This window comes from Anas acuta, chromosome 1 (genome assembly GCF_963932015.1).
Source record: "Anas acuta chromosome 1, bAnaAcu1.1, whole genome shotgun sequence".
Classification (NCBI taxonomy): Eukaryota; Metazoa; Chordata; class Aves; order Anseriformes; family Anatidae; genus Anas; species Anas acuta.
The window spans coordinates 83,718,204-83,738,296 of record NC_088979.1 but is presented as its reverse complement, the minus strand read 5'-3'; the positions used below and the strand labels follow the sequence as shown (position 1 = coordinate 83,738,296).

The window sequence follows — 20,093 nt, the reverse complement described above, 5'->3', positions numbered from 1 at the left end:
GAACTGCTCTCCTGCAAACAAACTCCTGATGCATTTGAAGCACCGTGAAATCGCAACTTGGCAAGAGCCAAGTTGGCCACCTGATCACTAAATCCTGCTATTGCATGATTGCTGGAAATACAGCTGCCTTATCCCCATCCATACCCTGCCCTGTTGCACATTACCCCTCTTTTATCAGCACTTTACCAGCAGATAACTTGGACTTCACACAAGCTCTGTTTTAAAAATTTATTCTTTGAACTCCGTGCTGGGTCTTTAGTTCTCCTTTTCCTGCACAGTCTTTGTTCCACGCAGCCTACCCGTGCGGCGGGCAGCAATGAGACCAACTTTGCGCCCAGCAGGAGCATCTCTCCTGATGGTTGAAGGCTTGCCGATGTGCTGATGGTTGCCACCACCGAAGGGATGTTCTACAGGCTGTGGAAAAGGAGATCCAGTCATTAATATAAGGAACAACGTGATATTTAGCAGAAATAAACTGAAGTGAACAAAAAATTTAACTGCTTCGGTTTTGATGCAATGCAGAAGCTACCAAGTGCTGATAATTATCTTATGCCCAACTCCCCCCCACACCAAACAAATCCTTCCGAAGCAGTAAGAAGGTGAAGGGAAAACTGATTGGAAGTCGACTTACGTTCATGGCCACACCACGGACACGTGGCCAGCAGTTCCTCTTTGCCTTGTATTTATGGTAGGCACGGCCAGCCTTCAGGATAGGCTTGTCGATACGACCTCCACCAGCAACGATTCCTGGAATACACCGCAGAAATGGTAACACGCGAATGCAAGCAGGATGTGGAAGAAATGCTTAAGAACAACTCTGAATTCCTAATAATACTCAGTTCTAAGGATAAGCTTCAGAAGAGCAGCCTCAAATAATCCCAACTGTATTTTCAAATGAACGTTTTCCAGCCAACCCAGACAAAATCAATACGTAACAGCAGCCGCACGTTCAGTGGTCTCCAATCTTTAATTACCGTGTTTCAATCCATACGCACAGCACCGAGTTTAACACTTTCTGAAGCATTTCCAGTTTTATTGCTCTAACTTCTTGGCTAACACTAACCACAGCTTTTCAACTGAAGGTGTGAACTGGAAGAGCTCAGTGGGCTCGCAAGTCCTTTGAGGTTTAACTGCCTGTTATTTCAGCATTTATTTAGTCGATTCTATTGGAGTAACAGACCACAGACGATGCATTTTGATGCCTTCTAGGTCTAGGAAACCTCTGCTTCCTAACAGTGGTATTTCTACTCACTGTCAGGCTTTGCAGGATATGGCACCTACAGCAGCTTAAGCACACTCAGCACTACCCCTGCAGGCCATCAGTGCACCAACAATACCACAGCTGTTGTGACCGTGGCCCCATCTGGCAGCTCACAGGAAAGATGAGCTCCTAGTTGTCACTGCTTACCAACAACAGCTCTGTTTGCAGAAGAAATCACTTTCTTGGAGCCAGAGGGCAGCTTCACCCTGGTTTTCTTCGTTTCGGGGTTGTGAGAGATAACAGTAGCGTAGTTGCCGGAAGCGCGGGCCAGCTTTCCGCGGTCGCCGGGCTTCTCCTCCAGGCAGCAGACGATGGTGCCCTCGGGCATGGTGCCGACGGGCAGGACGTTGCCGATGTTCAGCTGAGCTGCAGGGAGCAAACACAGAGCACCCACAGCTTCACTCGGGCTGCCGGGCAGCACGCAGACCACAGCTCTGTTTCACGTGCGGCCCCTTGCCATAAACGCTTCCGCAGCAACAGGCAGCGGCACGTCCCAGTAGCCGAGTTAAAGTCCAAGTTTCAACATTCAGCATTTAAAAAAAAAAAAAAAAAGGAAAAAAGCTACACGAGGAGACTTCGATCTCCAAAGGAAATCTGTTGGGTTAAAGCAACTGGAAACTACTGCTTTGTAAAGGCTCGCAGCTGCACTTAAGCATCCTGAATTTTCTATACAGAGCTGACATCTGCTTTCTGCTTCTTAAAACCTCTCACATAACGCCATTTCAGCTTCAACTCACCCTTCTTGCCGCAGTACACGAACTGCCCGGTATGAATCCCCTCGGCAGCAATGAACAGCTCGGTTCTTTTCTTAAACCTGTACGGGTCACGGAATGCGATCTTGGCAAGGGGAGCGCCTCGGCCGGGATCATGAATGATGTCCTGTTGGAACACAGACGCACTTCGTGGGTAAGTTGAAAAGAAATTCACATTGTAAGAACGCCAAACCCAAATAAATCCTTATCACGAAATAATGTCCCTGGCCAGGTGTGCTGCTTCAAAGTGACCAGATCCAAACCGGTTTGTTCCTGATGTTCTGCAGTTATCAGACCTAGCCATGAAACGACATTTAACTGCCCAACATCACCACGAAGTTGCCCAAACACTCACATTTGTCAGTGGAGACAAAGCTGGACAAAAGCGATCATTTGTGTAAGTCTTTTCTTAGCACAGAAATGTTTCTACACTGCTAGCTGATATTTCGTATACTGCATTATCTAAGCCCCCAAACGAGGAAGCAGAGATTTATTGTTTCTTCTTCACTCATCGAAGTGTCAGAGCTGTCCCTCTAGAACAGAACTTTGTACATTCAGATCCCATCACACAACCATGCACAGGCCACAGAGAAGTGCTGAAACCCCTCACATCTGTAGATTACCTAGGAATTACCTAGTGTCAAACCTAGTGTCAAATCCACTCTTCCTGCACTCTCAAGATGAGCATGTTCTGAAAGGATGAAGAAATGATGAGGTTTTGGGGGCATCAGGCTGGGTACACACTGCTTGGGGTCTCAGTCACTGACAACCAGAAAACAGCGACAGCGCCCTGCCTGACACACTGGGGCACTGCCCACATGGCAGCGCGGCCTTGCTTCAATTGGTTGTGCTTATAATTATAACTTTTTTTAAGATGCAGCCTACTCTCAGGGCACCTCCCTTCCCTCTCATGGTTCGTGCATTACAGAGAACTCAGAGTGATGCAGAAGGACGCTCGACTTTCTGCATCAGCAAAGCTCTAACAGAAAACCGTGCTGCTGCCTACATGTCATCCACTTTCCTACTGATACACAGCCACAGATTTCTCATTTAATGTTTTAAGGAACAGATTTAACAGAACATCAGGAGAGTATATAACAAGGAGCCAGCTTTAAGCACGATCCCTCACACACGCGAGGTTTGGGGGGGGGCCGCAGCCCCCTTTACCCACCCGCCGGCCGTACCTTGACGATGCCCTTGATGTAGCCGTGCCTCTCGGCGAAGTCGACGGCGCGGAGCTTGGCCGGGCCCTTCCTGTGCTTGACGTGGGCGCGGAACACGGACCCGGCGCCTTTCCTCTGGCCTCGGATGACGCGGCCCATGGCGCCCTGCGGGCACAGGCGGCGGCACGGGGCCGGCCGTTAGCGCCGGGCAGCACCCGGCCGCTCCCCCCCTGCCCCCCCCTCCCTCCGTGCCTCCCCCTCAGCCCTCCCGCCGCCATCACCGCCCGGCTAGGCCGCAGCGCGCCCCGCCGCCCTCCGCGGCGCAGCCCGGCCCGGCCGCGCGGGGAGATGGACGGAGGAGGACCCGAGCAGGGCCGGGGAGGGCGGCTGAGGGCCCGATGGCGCCGTCCGGGGCCGGATGGCGATGGATGGCGGCGGATGATGGCGGCCGCGCTCCTACCTGCGCTGCGGCCTCGCTGGGAAAGGAGGAGGCGCTGACGTCACCGCGGCGCCAAGGCTCTTCCGGCGCGCGGCGCGAGGGAGGGAGGGCGCGCGGCGGTGACGTCACTGCCTGGCAACCGGGCGGGCCCGGCTGCGGGCGGGGGGGGGGGGGGGCTGATGGCGGGGTTTTTATTTTATTTTATTTTATTTTATTTTATTTTATTTTATTTTATTTTATTTTATTTTATTTTATTTTATTTTATTTTATTTTATTTTATTTTATTTTATTTTATTTTATTTTATTTTATTATTTTTTATTATTTTTTATATTTTATTTTGTTTTATTATTTTTTATGTTTTATTTTATTTATTTTTATTTATTTTTTATTTTTCTATTTTTTATTTTATTTTATTTTATTTATTTTATTTCATCTTTATCTATTTTTTCTTTTTTTCTTTTTCATTTTATTTTTATTTTTTCTTTATTTTTTATTTTTCTTTTTATTATTTTTCTTTTCTCTTTTTCTTTATCTATCTATTTATTCTTTTTTAAGATTTCTGTCCTGTCCTGTTCACGCTAAGAAGCGACTTAAAATAAAAAAAAAGCCCTCCAGCCACTTCATGCTGCCTGTGTCCGATTTTTATCAATACCGTTTAGAGCGTAACTGGGAGATAACGCAAAGCACGGCGATTGTCGTAGTGCTCCTAATCAGTTCGTGCCATGCCCTGGAAGGTGCAATGGAAAATGCCTTCATGCCTTTAACACCCCACTATGTCTTCAGCATCACAAGCCCTTCTCCTTCCCAAAGAGGTGGCTACAGCTGACCCAATTCACCTTTTCACTACTAATGGTCTATGCGTAGGCCCCACGTAAGCAATCACTTTAAACTGAACCCAAGCATCCAATTTCTTAACAGCTAACCTTCAAGGTGCCAGCTGCTCAGCCCAAGCCCTGTTTGAGAGATTACAGCTTGAGATACTACCACAAACTGCTGCTGATTTTGGTTTACATTGATGCACAGAGTGACTAACTCGAGATTTTGATTTATGGCTCCTGATGGCCTTAGATGTGGGGGCAGCTTTTGCAACTAAATCCAACAAAAGTCCGAGCCTTAAGGAACTACCCACATTTCCAATAATGCCCATAAATCCAGGAGATTGTATTGGTCACTCCCCTTTCACGTTCTGTGTAGCAAATTAATTAAGGACTTAGTAATCAATTACACAAGAAGAGACATGGTTGTGTAATGATTTAGTACACTCATTAATTTTATTATCCTGCACCAACTAAACCCTGTATTCATTTTATTATTATTTAATTCATGGTGCAGTCTTGCACTGCTATCACCAGGAAGTTGCAATCTTTCAATTATACCATGGGCTTGGTCAGACACCTAGCAGCTAAGGCAGTGCTGCAACATGGACAGTGAGTCCGAAACCAGAACAGTCCCTTGTTCCTCCCCACCAGCTTTTTGAATACTCTGAATATTTTTAGAGATGTCCATACCACGAGTATGAAGAGCTCCGAGCTCACCATCTCAAGGGATGCAGTTTTAGCCCTTCCTCCTGGTAATGCTGAACTGTTACTACTCATGTGTATCACTGCAGCACCTCAGGCTGTGTTGCCACGTGTTGTTTTTTTTTTGGGGTCAGAGCATGCTGCATGCCCAGAGATGGTTGCAGTCCCAGTATCACTCAAACCAGCTCTTAGTGTTTTTCTGTCAGAGAAAAACGAAAGGAGGCTGGGAACAGTATACATTTGGACCTCACCTCTGCATGAGCTCACGTTTTCCTTAGGGTGCACAGCTGGATGCAAAACTGAAAGCCTCAAGAAAGTCTGGAGATCCCAGGGAAGGAATGTAAATAGATGTCAGAACTGCACCAGTGATGATGTAATTTCATAGTTGATTTCTCCTCCTGTATGAGACATCTTTGACCAAATATTTTGATTATCAAGGAATGACAGGATTTTATTACCTGACCCAGACAAACATATACTGAACTTATCATAAAGTTAAATATTTTAGTTAACTTGCATTAACTTCAAATACTCACGGATCTGAAGAAATGCAAGGAAGTAGTTTACACCTATTTGCAATCCAAAACACTGTCCAAACAGGGTTTGTCTCAACAGGGTCACTATATGTGGTACTGTTTGAATCTTGGTGCTGAAGGAAAAGAAGTCCTGGGCACTACCAATGATTACTGTGCTGCTCAATTTTCAGGACAAGGAGGCAGTGGAGGTGCTGTGTTTTGAAGGAAGGCTGTTTCCCTCCTCACAAAACCCTGTTCCCTGGGCTGACGTTGTCTCCCCATAACCCATCCATTGAGGATTTTGCTGCACGAGGAGGAGGTGACAGTGGCAGAGGTTCAATGGGACAAGCCCACACCAGACAGCACAGCATGAGACATGGGGCTTCTCAAGGTGTGGAGAAACATCACCTGCCCCTGTGTGTGCCACCTGGCTTTGTCCACCAGCAGCACTGCTGTGCTGTCACCATTCCCTGCTGCAGCCTCGAGGCCTGAGATTTTGGGCTTTGGGACATCAGCTCTGGTGCATTGGCTGAAGATCTTACTGCCTTTACTGGAGTTACAGCTGTGTGGGAAGAGGAGCAGAGGCCAGGCCAGCATGCTGGATTTCCCTGGAGAAGGCCTCTTTTTCCACCAGAGTTCTCTGTTGGAATTTGAGGAACTTGAGAGCTCTCAGAGGCCTGGCAGCAAGCAGAAAGCTGTCCACATAACCTGGGCACGTCCAGCACATCTGCACAGATCAGCTTGGCTATGCAAAGGCCAGAGGTCTAAGGCTTTCCAGAAGCCTTGGCCTCTATGTGCATGCATCATTCCTCCTAGACATGCACATGGAAAGCTGGATCGAATCTGACAGTGCTAGGCAGCATAGGCTACATGTCCAGACCCAGCTGCTGTGCATCACAGCCTGATATTTTGGCAGCAACTTCCTTCTTTGGCTGCTTAAGCTACATCAAGTTGAGGTGGCTGAGGCATGGCCCCCCATCCTTGCTACCAGGGCAGCAGAGGTGAAGCACACACGCTGAGGAAGGCCAGGTCGTCTGTCTCCTCAGCTGCTTCCCCTGGCCTGTGTCTATCAGAGCCCTTTCTCACGCATCTCCCTGTGGTTGGCCAATTTGCCAGTATAACATAAAATGGGGAAAAAAAAAAAAAAAAAGGGCTCCATTGTGGGAGGTTTTTGGCAGAGTCATGGGTATGCTGTTGCAAATTCAGCACACTACTTGCACGGTGGGAACAAGTCAAGGGTGTGCTGTCTTAATTAATCCCTTCGTGACACTCACCGGCTAATTTGCTAAAGGTTAATCTCACTGTAAATAGCAAAAGGGGCGGTGTTCTGTTTGTTACGGATGACAACCAGGGAGAAATTTTGATGAGGCTGCTGTTTGGAGAGGGGGAAGAAGAAGCAAGGGTTCTGCAGGACCCTGCCTGGAAAAGGGAACTGAGAAGGGAAGCCCCTAACTCTATCCACACATCTCTCTCAAGTGACAGGCAAGAACATAAAGCATAGCCGTAAGACTCTCAGGAGCATTTCCTCTTTGGGAGTGGAATGCCACGATGAAAATAATCCTGATCTCCTTCAGGTGGGCACATTCCTCTGTTTATGGTCCGGCTGACCTCTGCAGGGCTTTGCATGGGATTAGGAACCGACACGCAGAGTCCAGCCAGGCTGCAGCGTCACAGTTCCAGTCTGCAAAAATAACGCGTGTGCTGATCCTGGCGAGCACGCTCAGGGCAATCCTGTTACTGCCAGCTGCTGCTCCCAGAGCAGGACACAAGGGGTGCAAGCCACCTGCTGCCACTGAGGCAAAGGGAATACCACAGACAGAAAGGTGGAAGTAATTGCAGACAGTTAAAGGGGTACCTCCTCACTTCCTGCTGCTTATCCCGAAAAATTTCCCAGCCCTGGGCTGGCAGTATCCTGTATTTAACAGTGAAGAAGCTCTGTGTGAGGATCCCCTCCCAGCAGCCTTCCACACCACCCTTAGTGACCCTGTGAGACACAGGTCACTTGGCTGTGTTCAACTTGTCTGGCTTTTCAGAGACAAAAATGCCTCTGGAGAGACACCACAGGCCTCTGTTCCAGTGACTGCTCCCAAAACAAATACCTTTGCTCTTTTCAGAGGAACTTCTCCTGAAAGGACCAGCTTCTGTTTGCTGTCTTGTAATAAATATTTCTCCTCAGCTGTACCCAGCTCCCTTCTCCCCAGCCTGCCTCATTCCTAAACCCTGAAAAGAGCTCCAAGAAAATTACTTGAGCTTTTCCTTCTGTGCTTACACAAAGCAGATGAGGTCTCTGGCCTCATGGCCACCACTTAATCATAATTAAATTGCAGCTCCTCTATAAACCTCAGTAGAAATACCACTGGGTGATCTGGAAGGCAACTTTACTCTTCACGTGGATTCCTGCCTTTTCAGATCATAACTCACAGGGTAAAAACATACGTAGAAAAGTCTTTACCAACTACCTAATATGTACACACAGCCAGTGCTCTCTTTTGAGTCATCGCTTTTGTGTGTTAGCACTAGGGAGCGAACTGGCATCCCTCACGGTTTGGTGACACTTCAGGCATTTGCTGGGCTTACAAATGTGTGGCGTCAGCCGCGGGAGGCCAGGGAGCCCAGACTCCAGCTGTGCGGGGCAGGTTTTGTCACAGAAGTGTGCAGGTGAGATTCTGATGAGAGATGCCAAGCCGAGCACTCTGCTTCCTTACACAAAAAGAGACCTGGCTTCTCTGTAGCGGAGCCTCTCCAGGAGGTTATGGCTTTGCCGGCATTTGATGTTATTCGCAATCTAATGATGGCTGGATTCCTTGCAAGAGGGGAGACCCAAAGGTGTGGAGTCTCAACCAAAACAAAGCCATTTACGCTTCCCAGTTGGGGGCTTAGCTCTGCCTTATTAATTAGGTTCTGGTGACCTCTAGAGGCCTTGACACAAAAGCACCTGATTTCTGAGGAGCAGAAATCTTCAGAATTTGTTGTTCTGGAACAGCAGGCACGACAAGACTTCCTCATTATTTTAGTTTCAGACCGAGATTAATTTTATTTTTAACTATGAAGGTATTGGGGAATAATAACTTATGGTTACTCTTTTCACAGAGCATCCCGAGCATTTCATTGAATACCCTGAGTTGGAAGGAACCCACAAGGATCATCGAGTCCAACTCCTGGCTCCACACAGGACCACCCAAAAACCAGACCATATGTCTGAGAGCCTTGTCCAAGCACTTCCTGAACTCCAGCAGCCTTGGTTTTGGTTTCACATCTGGTAAGCTTTCTTCTTAATGAGGTTAAATAATAGGGGCAGCTGATGGAGAAGAGGAGAAATCCGCTAAGCTAATTTTCTTTCCTCTTAAGCAGCTGAGATATGGGATTGAAGCGGTACCAAGGAACTAAGAGAATTGGAAGGAGAGTCAGAGGAGCACCGAGGCACTGCCCAGAGAGACATTGGGGAGTTAATTGACAGAGGCTTACAGCCATCGAGAAGCTTAGCAAGAAACGAATAGAAAAGCTGGAGGATGCGAAGCATATCTGGAGCACTGCACAGATCAAAAAATTCTTTAGCAAGCTTGCAATCTTACAGCGATGTGTGGGAGACCTCCTAAAGATTTCTAATTTAAGAGTACCCGAGCTGTACTTCCAGGTTTATGTTAGCTACTTTTCCTACCCGCCTCCCCACCCCCCTCCCCAAATTGTTTTTCTCCTTTCATTTCCTAATGGACCTCCTACCAACACTTTAATAGCAGCATTTGTTTGGTGACAACATCCCTGGAGGCTACAGCCAGGGTAGTTTGTTCATCCAGCTCAGAAACCAAATACAATAGCGCAGGATTTTCTCTTGCTTGATAGATGTGACCCATAAGAGGGGGGAAAATATATGTCCTGGAATTTTTTGTTTTCTCGTGGCATAGTGCTGTATGATGGATTTATCTTAATTCCACTCCCCACCCCCAATCTTTTGCCTTGTTCATGCTCTTTCTGCTGTGTAGGTAATAATGCTGCAGAGATTTCACACCTCAAACCAGAAAGGAATGCTGAGCTACTGAGGAGAATTTAAAAAATGGAGTAAAGGGGAAAGATTTAAAGAAAGGATTTTAGAAGAAATTTTATTCAGACTGTGTGAAAGCTCTTCTGAGATTGAGCCCAAACTCCTGAGCAATATAGGGGTGAAAAGCTCAATTTGTTAAAGATTTGTGTTCTCCTGTATCTTCTGACTACAGAACTCATGTCACTTCTTTGGTCCCCAGCAAAGTCCTCTAGCAAATGAAGGGTGGGGGAAACCCTCATTTTTGATATTTGTGAGATAAAAAAAAAGAAAAAGAAGCTCTAAAGCACCTAACATAACCTTTGTAAAGCACTAAGAAGTAAAAATATATATATTTGTAGTCACTCATAAATGCCAGATACAGTGCACATGCATTTTTATTTTACACAGATTTGTTGGTTGGATATTGTTAATCAACAGCACAACAGTGCTAACCTGGAAATGACAGGTACTTTTTGTGTTGGACGTTTTCGGTGTTAAACCTTTTGATTTTTTCCAATTTCTTAATGAAAGAATGAGATAATAAATATTGTTCCTGTCTTTTCTCCAGATACCGCATTTCCTTCCATTTTCAGAGATAAAGTAGGAGAAAGGGTAAAAGGAAAGATGGGAGAAAAAAAAGAAAAAAGAAATAGGAAAACAGAGAAGTGAAACTCCTCCTTCCTCCAAGTATTTTTTTTTCATTCAATATGCCGTTAGATTTAAGATTTCCATTTCCAAATGGGAAAGAAAAAAAATGTGATCAGCTCCAAACATAAAAACAATGCTTGAGGGCAGGACTAAAGAGAGCAATAAATCAGAGCAGAAAATATTTCGCTCAGGGAACACATAATGATTAGAACATAAATAATCTTATTTTCTTCTATATACAACATAAAACAAACACAGCTGTGTGCACAGAGGCGCACGCACATGCTCGCACACAGACGTCTCAGCCCCGTGTCCCCAGGGCGGTTCTCTGATGGCACAAGAGACGAAAGTCATGACAGAGGGGTCTGCCACATGGTGTCTGCTGCAAATCTCCATGAAGAGGAGTGGCAGCACAGAGAGAGCTCAGGGATGTTTGTTACCTGGAGGAAGCAAGCTCCTGGCTGCTGGCCAGCAGGAAACTGTGCACCGGTCCCTGCAATAAAACCCTGCTTCTATGTTAGCAGTCACGACAGGGGCGAGGTGCTTGCTTCTCAGTGTCTTCAGGGATGCTTTCAAAATGCAGGTCAGGTGGACCATGCAGGTGCAACGCTGGGGCAACTGCTGTCCAAGGTGAAAACAATTCAATTCAAAGCGAGTCTGGGGCATCCAGGTGGATCCTGGGTGGGATAAGGCTCTTTTACAGGGAGAAAAACAATTTCGTGTACCTTCCAGCAGAACTTCCTGGCATCTGTGTGACAATTTCCTCCCTCTTCCGTGTCCCAGTGAATTTTTCCATGACAGGGATAAGCCAACGTAATCACCTCCATTTAACCCAGTTTAATCATCCATCACCTTCCCGCAACGGAGTTAATAGGTGCTTAATGGTAATCAACAAGCAAAGAAGATGGCTTCATAAATGATCCTGGAAAATCTCTCCATAGTTCCTAACACACTCCATTCTTTTTCTTTTAATTTACTAATTAGAGTTGGTAGCTTCTGGGGCCTAAACCAAAATACATCTTGGGCTTGCTGAGATAAAAATACTGTCCAGCCAAGGACATGATACTAATCACAGGAAAACTAATCTGGCACTTCTCTCCCCACAGAAACACACACAAGTGGTTAAACATTTAGAGATTTCATACAGCTTCTCTCCCTGGAGCACTGCATGCTGAGATATTGATCCAGATACCGTAGGCATTTATTTGCCTTCCTTCGAGATTTGTTTCTGGCTTATTATTCGGCATCTGTCAGCCTGCAATAGAATTAACTTTAATTCTGCTTTGAGGATATTGGTGTTCATAAACAGAGTCTACGTTTTTGAGGGAGCAGCAGGAGCGAGGCTGCTAAGAGCATGAAGGCAAGCTCAATTCACCTTCTTCTGCTGAGCAGAGGGCCTTGGCATTGTCTGTGGGTAGGGTGCATTTGCTCAGCAGCTCAGCATTGTTGTGACCATCAGGGGTGAGCAGGATTTGTTGTTCACACAGATATTCTGCCAGGGGACTTCCTCTCATGCCCCAGCCAGAGGTGAGTGTCAGGGAGCTGGCAGTCTTCCTATCTGGTACAGTTCCCAACTCCTTGTTATCAGAAGCTTATTCGTGGCAATGTTGTTTGAGGCAGAGGCTCAAAGAGCAGATGCTTCTCTTACCACCCTAAGATCCCCAGACCTGTGAGACTGAAGGTGAGGAGAGGCATCAGGGGCAGCTGGAGGTCTCGTGCTGCCTGTGCACTCTTGCTGGGGGAACAGTTGCCAAGGAATGGGAGGCAGTGGAGGTGAACGGCTGGGCTCTGATAGGTGTCGATCCTGGAAAATTACTATTTATAAATAACCAGACAAGACATTACTTCTCCAGAAGCACTGTTGGCAGAGAATGAGGTTGCTTGTGGTGCTTGACTGCCATCTAGAATACGAGGAGAGTCTGCATTTAATCTTTTGAAACTTTCCGAATGCGAATTCTTTCAGTATGAACTGAAACCTCTGACCACCAGAAAACACATGGTAAGGTTATATGTCCCCGCTTCCTCCCTGTTGCCGCAATATGGCCTTCATACTTCTGTGACTGAATCATCAGGTTTCCAGTGCTAACACCCAGCCTCCAGCAGCGCTACTACACAGCAGGGAAACAGAACACACGTCGGACAAAACCTGACAAAGCAAAACTTGGATTTAGGTCAGGCACAGCAAACAGGAGTTACTTGTACACTATACCTGGCTCCTGTTCAAACACGGAGCCTGATGAATTCACACTAGCCCAGACATGCGGAATGGTATCTCCCTTTATGCTCTCCGTAGAGATTTCTTTCGAGACAGTACCTTCAGCTCCTCGTTTCTGTGCCCCCACAACTACCATTTTTGCAGGCTGCCTAGCTGCTGCCCACCCCCATGGCAAGCAGACAACTCGCATGCTCCTCTGATTAACGCAAACTGCAGAATTCACGGCTGACACAGGGCATGCCTGAACCATCTAGATACACGTGTACCTCTCTTTTTACTGCAGCCAGGGCTCTGCCAGCATGCTGCTACTCACTCACCCGTTTACCATTCAATACTGCTACAACTGCTGCCACAGAACGAGCAGCGGAGTGCTGAAACTCAAGCTACTCGTTGTGAACCATCCAGATTGTCTGGCTTGGCCTCCTACAGAACTCAGACCAAGAAACCCCCTGCTGAATCTAGTAGCTTATGTTGAAATTCACCTCTCGTCCTGATGGTCTTTTAGCTTTTGTCTCCCACCCTGCTGTTTCTTGATCCTTTCCTGTTCCCCCCTGGCTGCTATTGCTTCTGGGAGAGCAGACTTCAGTTTGTGTTCCAGAGTTGGCAGAGGCTTTCAACTCTGTATCTTAGTCTGGTTTTGTAGAGACCTCAGTTTGTAGTACCTTAACTCCCTTTTCAGTGATTTCTGGAGTTTTGAATGTTGTCCTTTCCTATCTTCTGGAGCAGCTCAGGACTCCTCAGCATAACTCAATCTTCAGTAATGAAGTTCTGGACATATGCTACAAATCTTTTGATTCCTGCAAGTATTATTATTCCATAATAAGACCATATTGAGTTTACACATTTATAGGGATTATTCCTCACTCATACATTCAAAACAGAAAAGTACAAATGTCACAAACATTTAAATATGCTGACTTTAGTCCTAAAGTATTTCTCAGCTTTGCCAATTCCTGATGGAACAGTGATTGAATCAGACTGAGAATTTAGCAACCTCACCTAGAAATTTAAGATTGATTTGGTGGTTTGATTTGATTTGATTTGCTTTGATCTGGAGATTGCATGGATGCTGTTTTTTTATGGGTGCATTTGGAATTAGGTTGCATCTTGAGTGTTTTGTCAGGCTGTACCAGAACCCAGTTTAGTACGGTTCTGTGTGTTCTTCAGCTTATACTCAAAGTTTAACATGTACATGCCTCAATCTTGAAACAATTCTGATGTTTCTATTGAAAACACATGCAAGCTAGGCACATTCAACTGCAGCATGATTTTTCTGAGGCATATTTTAAGCGCTGGGATTCCTGAGAAGCTTTCAGGCTGTTCTGAAAGGAAACCCACGGCTTCTCTCTACAGCACATGCTCTCCCTCAGCTTCTGCACCGGCAGGTGGGCCTGGAAGGCCAACTTTGTAGAATGCAATAACACTTGTCCTCCCAATTTCCCTCTGCTTGGTACTTTAAGATAGTTAACTAACATGGGTTTTCTTCACATCACTAATTCTGCGTTGGCTTTCACATGCTTGGGCACCCCCTCCATGGCAGGCAAAGTAACTGTATTTTCAGAGCACGTCTAGAAGCCTGGAACAGGGCAATGAAATTGGACCCTAATGGTTCCTGTGTGCTGTAATTGTTGCTTTGGATGTATTCACCACTTTCCGTTTCTACCTTGATTGTGTACTTGTATAAAAATTAAGAATTCTTGTGGATATTTTTAATGAAGGCTCCAGAGACTTTGATTTTTTTTTTTTTTGTGGTGGGTTAATCTTGGCTGTTCGCTAGGTTCTCACCAAGAGGCTCTCTCACTCCCCCTCCTCAACAAGATGGGGGAGAACATGTGATGGAATAGCTCATGGGTTGAGATTGCTCACCAATTACCGTCATGGGCAAAACAGAAAACTTGGGGAAGGTTAATTTAATTTGTGTCAAGTTAACACAGAGTAAGGCAGTGAGAAATGAAAAAACTAAAAACACCTCCCCTCCACTCCCTTTTATTTCAGGCTTAGCTTCCCTCCTGACTTTTCTATATCCTTCTCCCTGAACACTGCAGGGGAATGGGGGAATGGTAGCTGTGGTCAGTCCCTGATGCTTCGTCCCCTGGTCCCCATGGGGTCCCTGCCACGGGATGCCGTCCTTCTCGAACTAAGCCCATGGGGGCTGCCCACAGGCAGCAGCTCTTCAAGCACTGCTCCCACACGGCTCTGTCCCACGGGGTCCATCCCCCAGGAGCAAACTGCTCCAGCACGGGTCCCCCACGGCTGGGCAGCAGCTCCCTCCAGACCCCCTGCTCCTGCGGGGGCTCTCCGTGGGCCGCAGCCTCCTCCAGGCCACATCCACCTGTTCCACCGGGGGCTCCTCCACCCATGGGGGGGCTGCAGCGTGGAGATCTGCTCCATGCGGGACCCATGGGCTGCAGGGGGACAGCCTGCTCCACCAGGGGCCTCTCCACAGGCTGCAGGGGAACTGCTGCTGCCTGCCTGGAGCATCTCCTGCCCTCCTGCTGCACTCACCTGGGGGGCTGCAGGGCTGGTTCCCTCACGTGTTCTCACCCCTCTCCCCCAGCTGCTGTACGGTGTTTTTTAGCCTTTCTTAAATATGTTTTCACAGACGCCCACCTTGGCTGGTGGGATCAGCTCTGGCCACCTGCAAGTCCCCTTCAGAGTTGACTGGAACCAACTGTGTCTGACATGGAGGCAGCTCTTGGACCCTTCTCCCAGAGGCCACCCCTGCAGCCCCCAGCTGCCAAAACCTTGCTGTGGAAACCCAGTGGGAGACTGAGTTTGTCAGCCAATGCTCTGTCTGTACTGGTGCCATACATTAAAGGAGCTAGGATAAATTTGGCACAATATCCAGTTTCGCCCGACTGATGTTGTTGAGCAGGATCCAGAAGATTTCTACCCTCAGAGGGCAAACATAGTATTTAACAGAAACAAAGCCTGTGATTTATTTCATTATTTACTAAGTGCCGTCATGGTGCTCAGTGCTATATAAACATTGGCTGCCCCAGGTTATTAACACTACTAGACACAAGCAGGTTCAAGATTCAAATATCTTACACAAACTGTTCCCAAAACAAAACCTTTAAGAACAAGTTAAAAGTTTCTGCATGGCAGAAATCTATCCATAGAAGAATCAGGCAAAACCAAACAAACAAACAAAACAAACAAACAAAAGCTTTATACATCAAAAGTGTTTCAGTACGAAGAAATTCCCGTTTGAGAAGCTAACTTTCTCCTTATCCCCTATAATTACTCCTCAATGACTATTGCTAAAATGCATGGTCTGCCCTGATGAATGTATGAGTGAAAGCATATACATACATATATACATATATATACATACAAAGCATCTGGTCTTTTTGTTGCATGATGAGGAACATCCATCCTTCCAACAAAATACGGAGAACAAGCAAGAGAACAGATTTTAGGGGATACACTACAGAATGATCCCATATTTAAGAGGAACATTAAGTTTTTGGTCTGTAGTCTGCCCAGCTCTGGAAATGCTGGGGAGTCACTGCAGGGTCCCCAGTTTGTGTCATAAGTGGGTGGAGAGCAGAATGGAAAATGCCAAGGTGGAGGAAAGACAGTGTGAAAGGACTGTAAAAAGGCAATGTCTTTAATTCTTACGGGACAAAAAGAGACAAGCTATCTGGATACATACTGACCAAAGAAAAATAAACTGTTTTACTTAGAGATAACTTGAACACATTTTAAAATCTTAAGGAAGACTGAGAAAATTGTAGTTTTATCTCAAGGTATCAGGTTGAAATAACCCTAAAGGTGTATGATTCCTTGATGAAGACATCAGTGAGTATAAAAAATGTGCCTACATGCTTAGGTCAGTGAAGATTGTATCTTAGGTAAGGCCACTTAAAAGACAGAGCTCTCCCAAGAATTACAAATTATTCTAGACCCATGAAAATTATCCTGTTTTTAATTATAGCATTAAAGACAAAGCCACAAAGTTTTAAGTTCTGCTGGCACGGCAAGTAATCATTATAAATCTAGACAAGGGATCACATAGAAATTGTAAATAATGACTGAGAGATATTTCAGTACTAGCTATTTTTGTCTTTAGAAATGTTTTTCATTTCAAAAAAGTCATTAGCACTTGTGCTCAGCCAAAACTTGGTCATGGGATCTCTCAATATAAACTATTCTTAAAAGGACACTGTCAACTCACAACCAGACTGTTTTTCAGAAGAATTTTAAAGAACTTTCAGTTTATGAATCCCTGGGGCAATGCCTGTCCTTTTGTCACAATACTTTATTTTATTTATTTATTTATTTATATATTTTAGTATTTTACCTTGCCTTGTTGCAGCATCAGAGGCTCCACACCAGCTCAGAGAACCAGGAAATGGGGAAGAAACAGGGAAGCTGACATCCTGAATAGCACCGTCAAAAGCTGAAAATAAACCAAGGGAAGTACACAAAGAGCTGAAAAGGTGTATTTTCTTTTATTAATTCTCAGGGCAAGGAACTGTTCAGAAAAAGAGAGAATAATGTCAGGTAATGATGTCCCTGTCATTTAACATTTCATTATAGCAAATACTGTAATAAGGAGAGGAAAGACAGGCAGAATAAAAATTCTCTTATGAAGATTTTTTTTTTTTAATTAAAAAGATGAATATTCAGCCAAAACAAGAGCGCAGCATGTTGTGGAACAGTTGTACACTGTGGTTTCTTTGTCTTCTTGGCACTTAGAAACCTAAGTTTGTTATGACTATTGTGATCCTATGCCAGGATTAGTTGTTGGAGATAGTTACGCTGAGTTCAGTGGGTACTGCAGGCCAAACGGGGAATGGCTTCCCTCAGGCCACCAGACAAGAGTCATACAACTTTGTCGTGCATTTTATTACATTACATTTGTTTCAGCAAGCCTATCTTGCCAGTAGGTTTTGTGTAGCTGTGCCCTGCTTTTTGCAGGGACCCTAAATGATAATCTCAAATCTTCCAGTAAAAGTGACGCTACAAGGCTGTGGCCTGAGATGACGGAACAGGATGGAAAGCCCTCCAAACCTCAACCTCCTAGAGTTTAGACTACATTGCTTCTGCCAGGTTTATCTGAACACTAGGCACATAGTCAGTATCACGTCAAGAAGAAAAAAAAAAAAGGAAAAAAAAAAAAGGGCTCTTACTGATCCTAGCTGTGCTGTCACTTTGCCTGGAGTTTGACAAGGATAATAAACTCATTTGCAAGGATGGAAAAAAAAAAAACCTCTCCCTGTTTATTGAAGTAGAGTCTAGATGCTTAGAAATTTGTGACTGACAGGACAAAACTTGTACAGCAAGACCTGTGTAAACAAGGAGCCTGAACAATTACTGTGTTCTGGTAAGTGGGAATTCACTCAATTAAAATACCAGCCAGGAATCAGTCTCTATGCAAGTGAAAGGCAGAGGTGGGCAACGAGGTAGAATTGCTGACAGAGGGCTGGATACATCTGCTGTGCCATCCTTTCCCTTGTCCCAGCTTCGTTTTTGCACCTTCCTTGACAGAATTCAGACTCTGCTGTCTTGTTTCTAGCACTAGATTTGCGTGAACACAAATCCTACTGGGACTTCCATTTGACTTTTTCCCACCTTCTGCACTTGCTTGAGAAGGGCTGCAAGGAGAGCTGTAAAACATTGCTGCGGACCCCTGCCCAGCCCCTCACAGAGCTTACTCCAGATGAAAAGAGTTTGATCCAGATCACCCATGCAAGATGAATTTCATGCATAAATGAGCATTGCACACGAGCCTATCATTATAACTTTAGCTGTCTAACTTTAGACGACAAGTGGGCAGAGGCACCCTTTGGAGGTGCTTGTGTCTCCTGTTGACTCAGCAGGATGACTAACCCCCACGCTGGTGCCTACAGGCGGGCTGGGCGTGTTCCCCCTCCCACTGTGCCAGACCCTCACTGTGCAGTTCTCCATGCACAGCAGGCAACTCACAAGCTACACATACATCACACACAGTCTCTGCTGAGATCTTAAGACACAATTATAAAACAGTTGTTTGGAAACGGCTCCGTTTCTTAAAATGACAGACGAAGCAAAAGCTTGGGACGCAGCTCTTTTCCTCTGCCTTCTTCTTTCCATTTGTCTTCCCAGCTGTTCTTGTCTAGTATTTGGCAGTGCAGTAAAAGCTGATGTTGCCAGAGTATTTGAAAAAAAAAATAAGATAACTTTCTGGTGTGTTTTATACTGGGTCCATTCACCAAGACCAGAACTTTCTGTCCTGCAATGGCAATGAGTTAATCTTCCTGAGATGCTCTGCTATTCCACAGCCATGAAAAAGAAGACAAATCAAACCTAAAAGCACTTATTGTGGAAAACATATTCCAGCTTTAACGGCAGACTAGGATTTTGTTTTGGTTTCTTTATTACAATGATTTATAGTACGTAAGCTTCACATGTGGTTACTGAAGTCGTGTGTCTGCCTTATTTTAGCTTTGGAAATAGCCGTAATGTCAATATCCTTTGCTGCCTTACTGGGCAACTTGAGAAGTCCTGAAAGGCGACAACCTTATGGTACCCTACAAAGCAATGTGTTGCTTTTCCACCCTTTGGCTGGGGAATAAAGTGGTAGGTTCTCCAGAAGGATCCTCTACACATTAAGTCATCCTATAAACACCTTGGCATTGCTAATGCTGGCACAGCTCCACAGTTGTCAGCAAAGGCTGGATTCCTATTTGGGATGATCTGACAATAGGATGTCTCATTCTGTATCTGTCTGGCCTGCCTTAAGCAGAAGTGAGCCATACACAGGTAAGAACACCAGAGCTTTCTTAGTGTTGGTAGCTCCACTGCTACTTTCATTATTGGAGCTGTGCTGATAAGGAACTCCTTCAAAACAAACATAAATGGAATCCAGAAACAAAATCCCCACCCTCCTCCTTACCTTTCAGCTAGGCCCTGCAGGAGACTTAAACTAAGCACTCTTCCACTGTTTGCATTTGAGTTTCCTGCAATGCTCCTCTGCAGTCCTGCAAAGAGTCAGAGGGAGAGGGAGGGGTGGAAAGGCAGGCAGAAGACTTCCCTGGTTCAGTAAATGCGATGCCTATTCATTCTTGCAGGTATAAAAGGGCAGCTTGCAGTCATCTATATAAAGAATGTTCTTCAGATGGGTTATGTATAACTCCCTGATGGCAAGGGTATCAAATGAAGGTCGAACATCAGAGACCTTTAGGCTATTACGAAATGTGACTCATGGATTAGTTAACTGCCTGTCAGATTTTCCATTATGAAACTTTAACCATGTTCCGTATCTGCACAGGACCAACACCTGTAAAAGTACAAACAAACAAGTGGTTATATATGTATTTGCACTGAAGTGGGTCAGGAGATGTGCTGTGCTATCACAACAATCTTTTTTTTTCTTAATTACAAACCAATAACTAAGTGATAAAAATGAAGGGAAGAAAATGAAGACAATTCTACAGTAGTAAAAAAAAAAATAAAAATTAAAAAAAAAAGATTATTTTGAAGCACACATTTTCAAAAGATTCTGCAAGATAAATCTTTGGAATTCAACTGTATCAGATGAATCCTGCCTAAAAATCATTCTCTGCAGAATATC

General features: G+C 45.3%; 1 protein-coding gene and 2 long non-coding RNA genes across 3 annotated transcripts; 1 reads left to right on the top strand and 2 right to left on the bottom strand.

The window, feature by feature from the left end:
* Window positions 1–214: 214 nt before the first annotated feature.
* RPL8 (ribosomal protein L8) lies at window positions 215–3,753 on the bottom strand. Its single transcript, XM_068686230.1, has 6 exons — window positions 3,637–3,753; window positions 3,198–3,341; window positions 1,999–2,140; window positions 1,409–1,627; window positions 632–747; window positions 215–414 (listed from the first exon to the last, which is right to left on the bottom strand). Exons 2-6 carry the CDS (start codon window positions 3,333–3,335, stop codon window positions 256–258), a joined length of 774 nt encoding a protein of 257 aa, XP_068542331.1. The 5' UTR covers window positions 3,336–3,341; window positions 3,637–3,753; the 3' UTR covers window positions 215–255.
* A 4,398-nt stretch (window positions 3,754–8,151) lies between these two features.
* Window positions 8,152–10,238, top strand: LOC137858448 (uncharacterized). Its single transcript, XR_011097740.1, has 3 exons — window positions 8,152–8,309; window positions 8,742–8,910; window positions 9,003–10,238. It is a non-coding gene; the product is annotated as an uncharacterized lncRNA (long non-coding RNA).
* Window positions 10,239–10,267: 29 nt separating this feature from the next.
* On the bottom strand, window positions 10,268–19,850 carry LOC137858451 (uncharacterized). Its single transcript, XR_011097741.1, has 3 exons — window positions 19,416–19,850; window positions 16,839–16,937; window positions 10,268–12,463 (listed from the first exon to the last, which is right to left on the bottom strand). It is a non-coding gene; the product is annotated as an uncharacterized lncRNA (long non-coding RNA).
* Between the last annotated feature and the right edge of the window lie 243 nt (window positions 19,851–20,093).

Coding starts and splice junctions, on each gene's coding strand:
- RPL8 (XM_068686230.1), bottom strand. CDS start 3,335: ATGGGCCGCGTCATCCGAGGCCAGAGGAAAGGCGCCGGGTCCGTGTTC. Junction 2,141..3,197: donor ACATCAAGGGCATCGTCAAG/GTACGGCCGGCG, acceptor GTGTTCCAACAG/GACATCATTCATGATCCCGG. Junction 1,628..1,998: donor CGTGTACTGCGGCAAGAAGG/GTGAGTTGAAGC, acceptor TGCTCCCTGCAG/CTCAGCTGAACATCGGCAAC.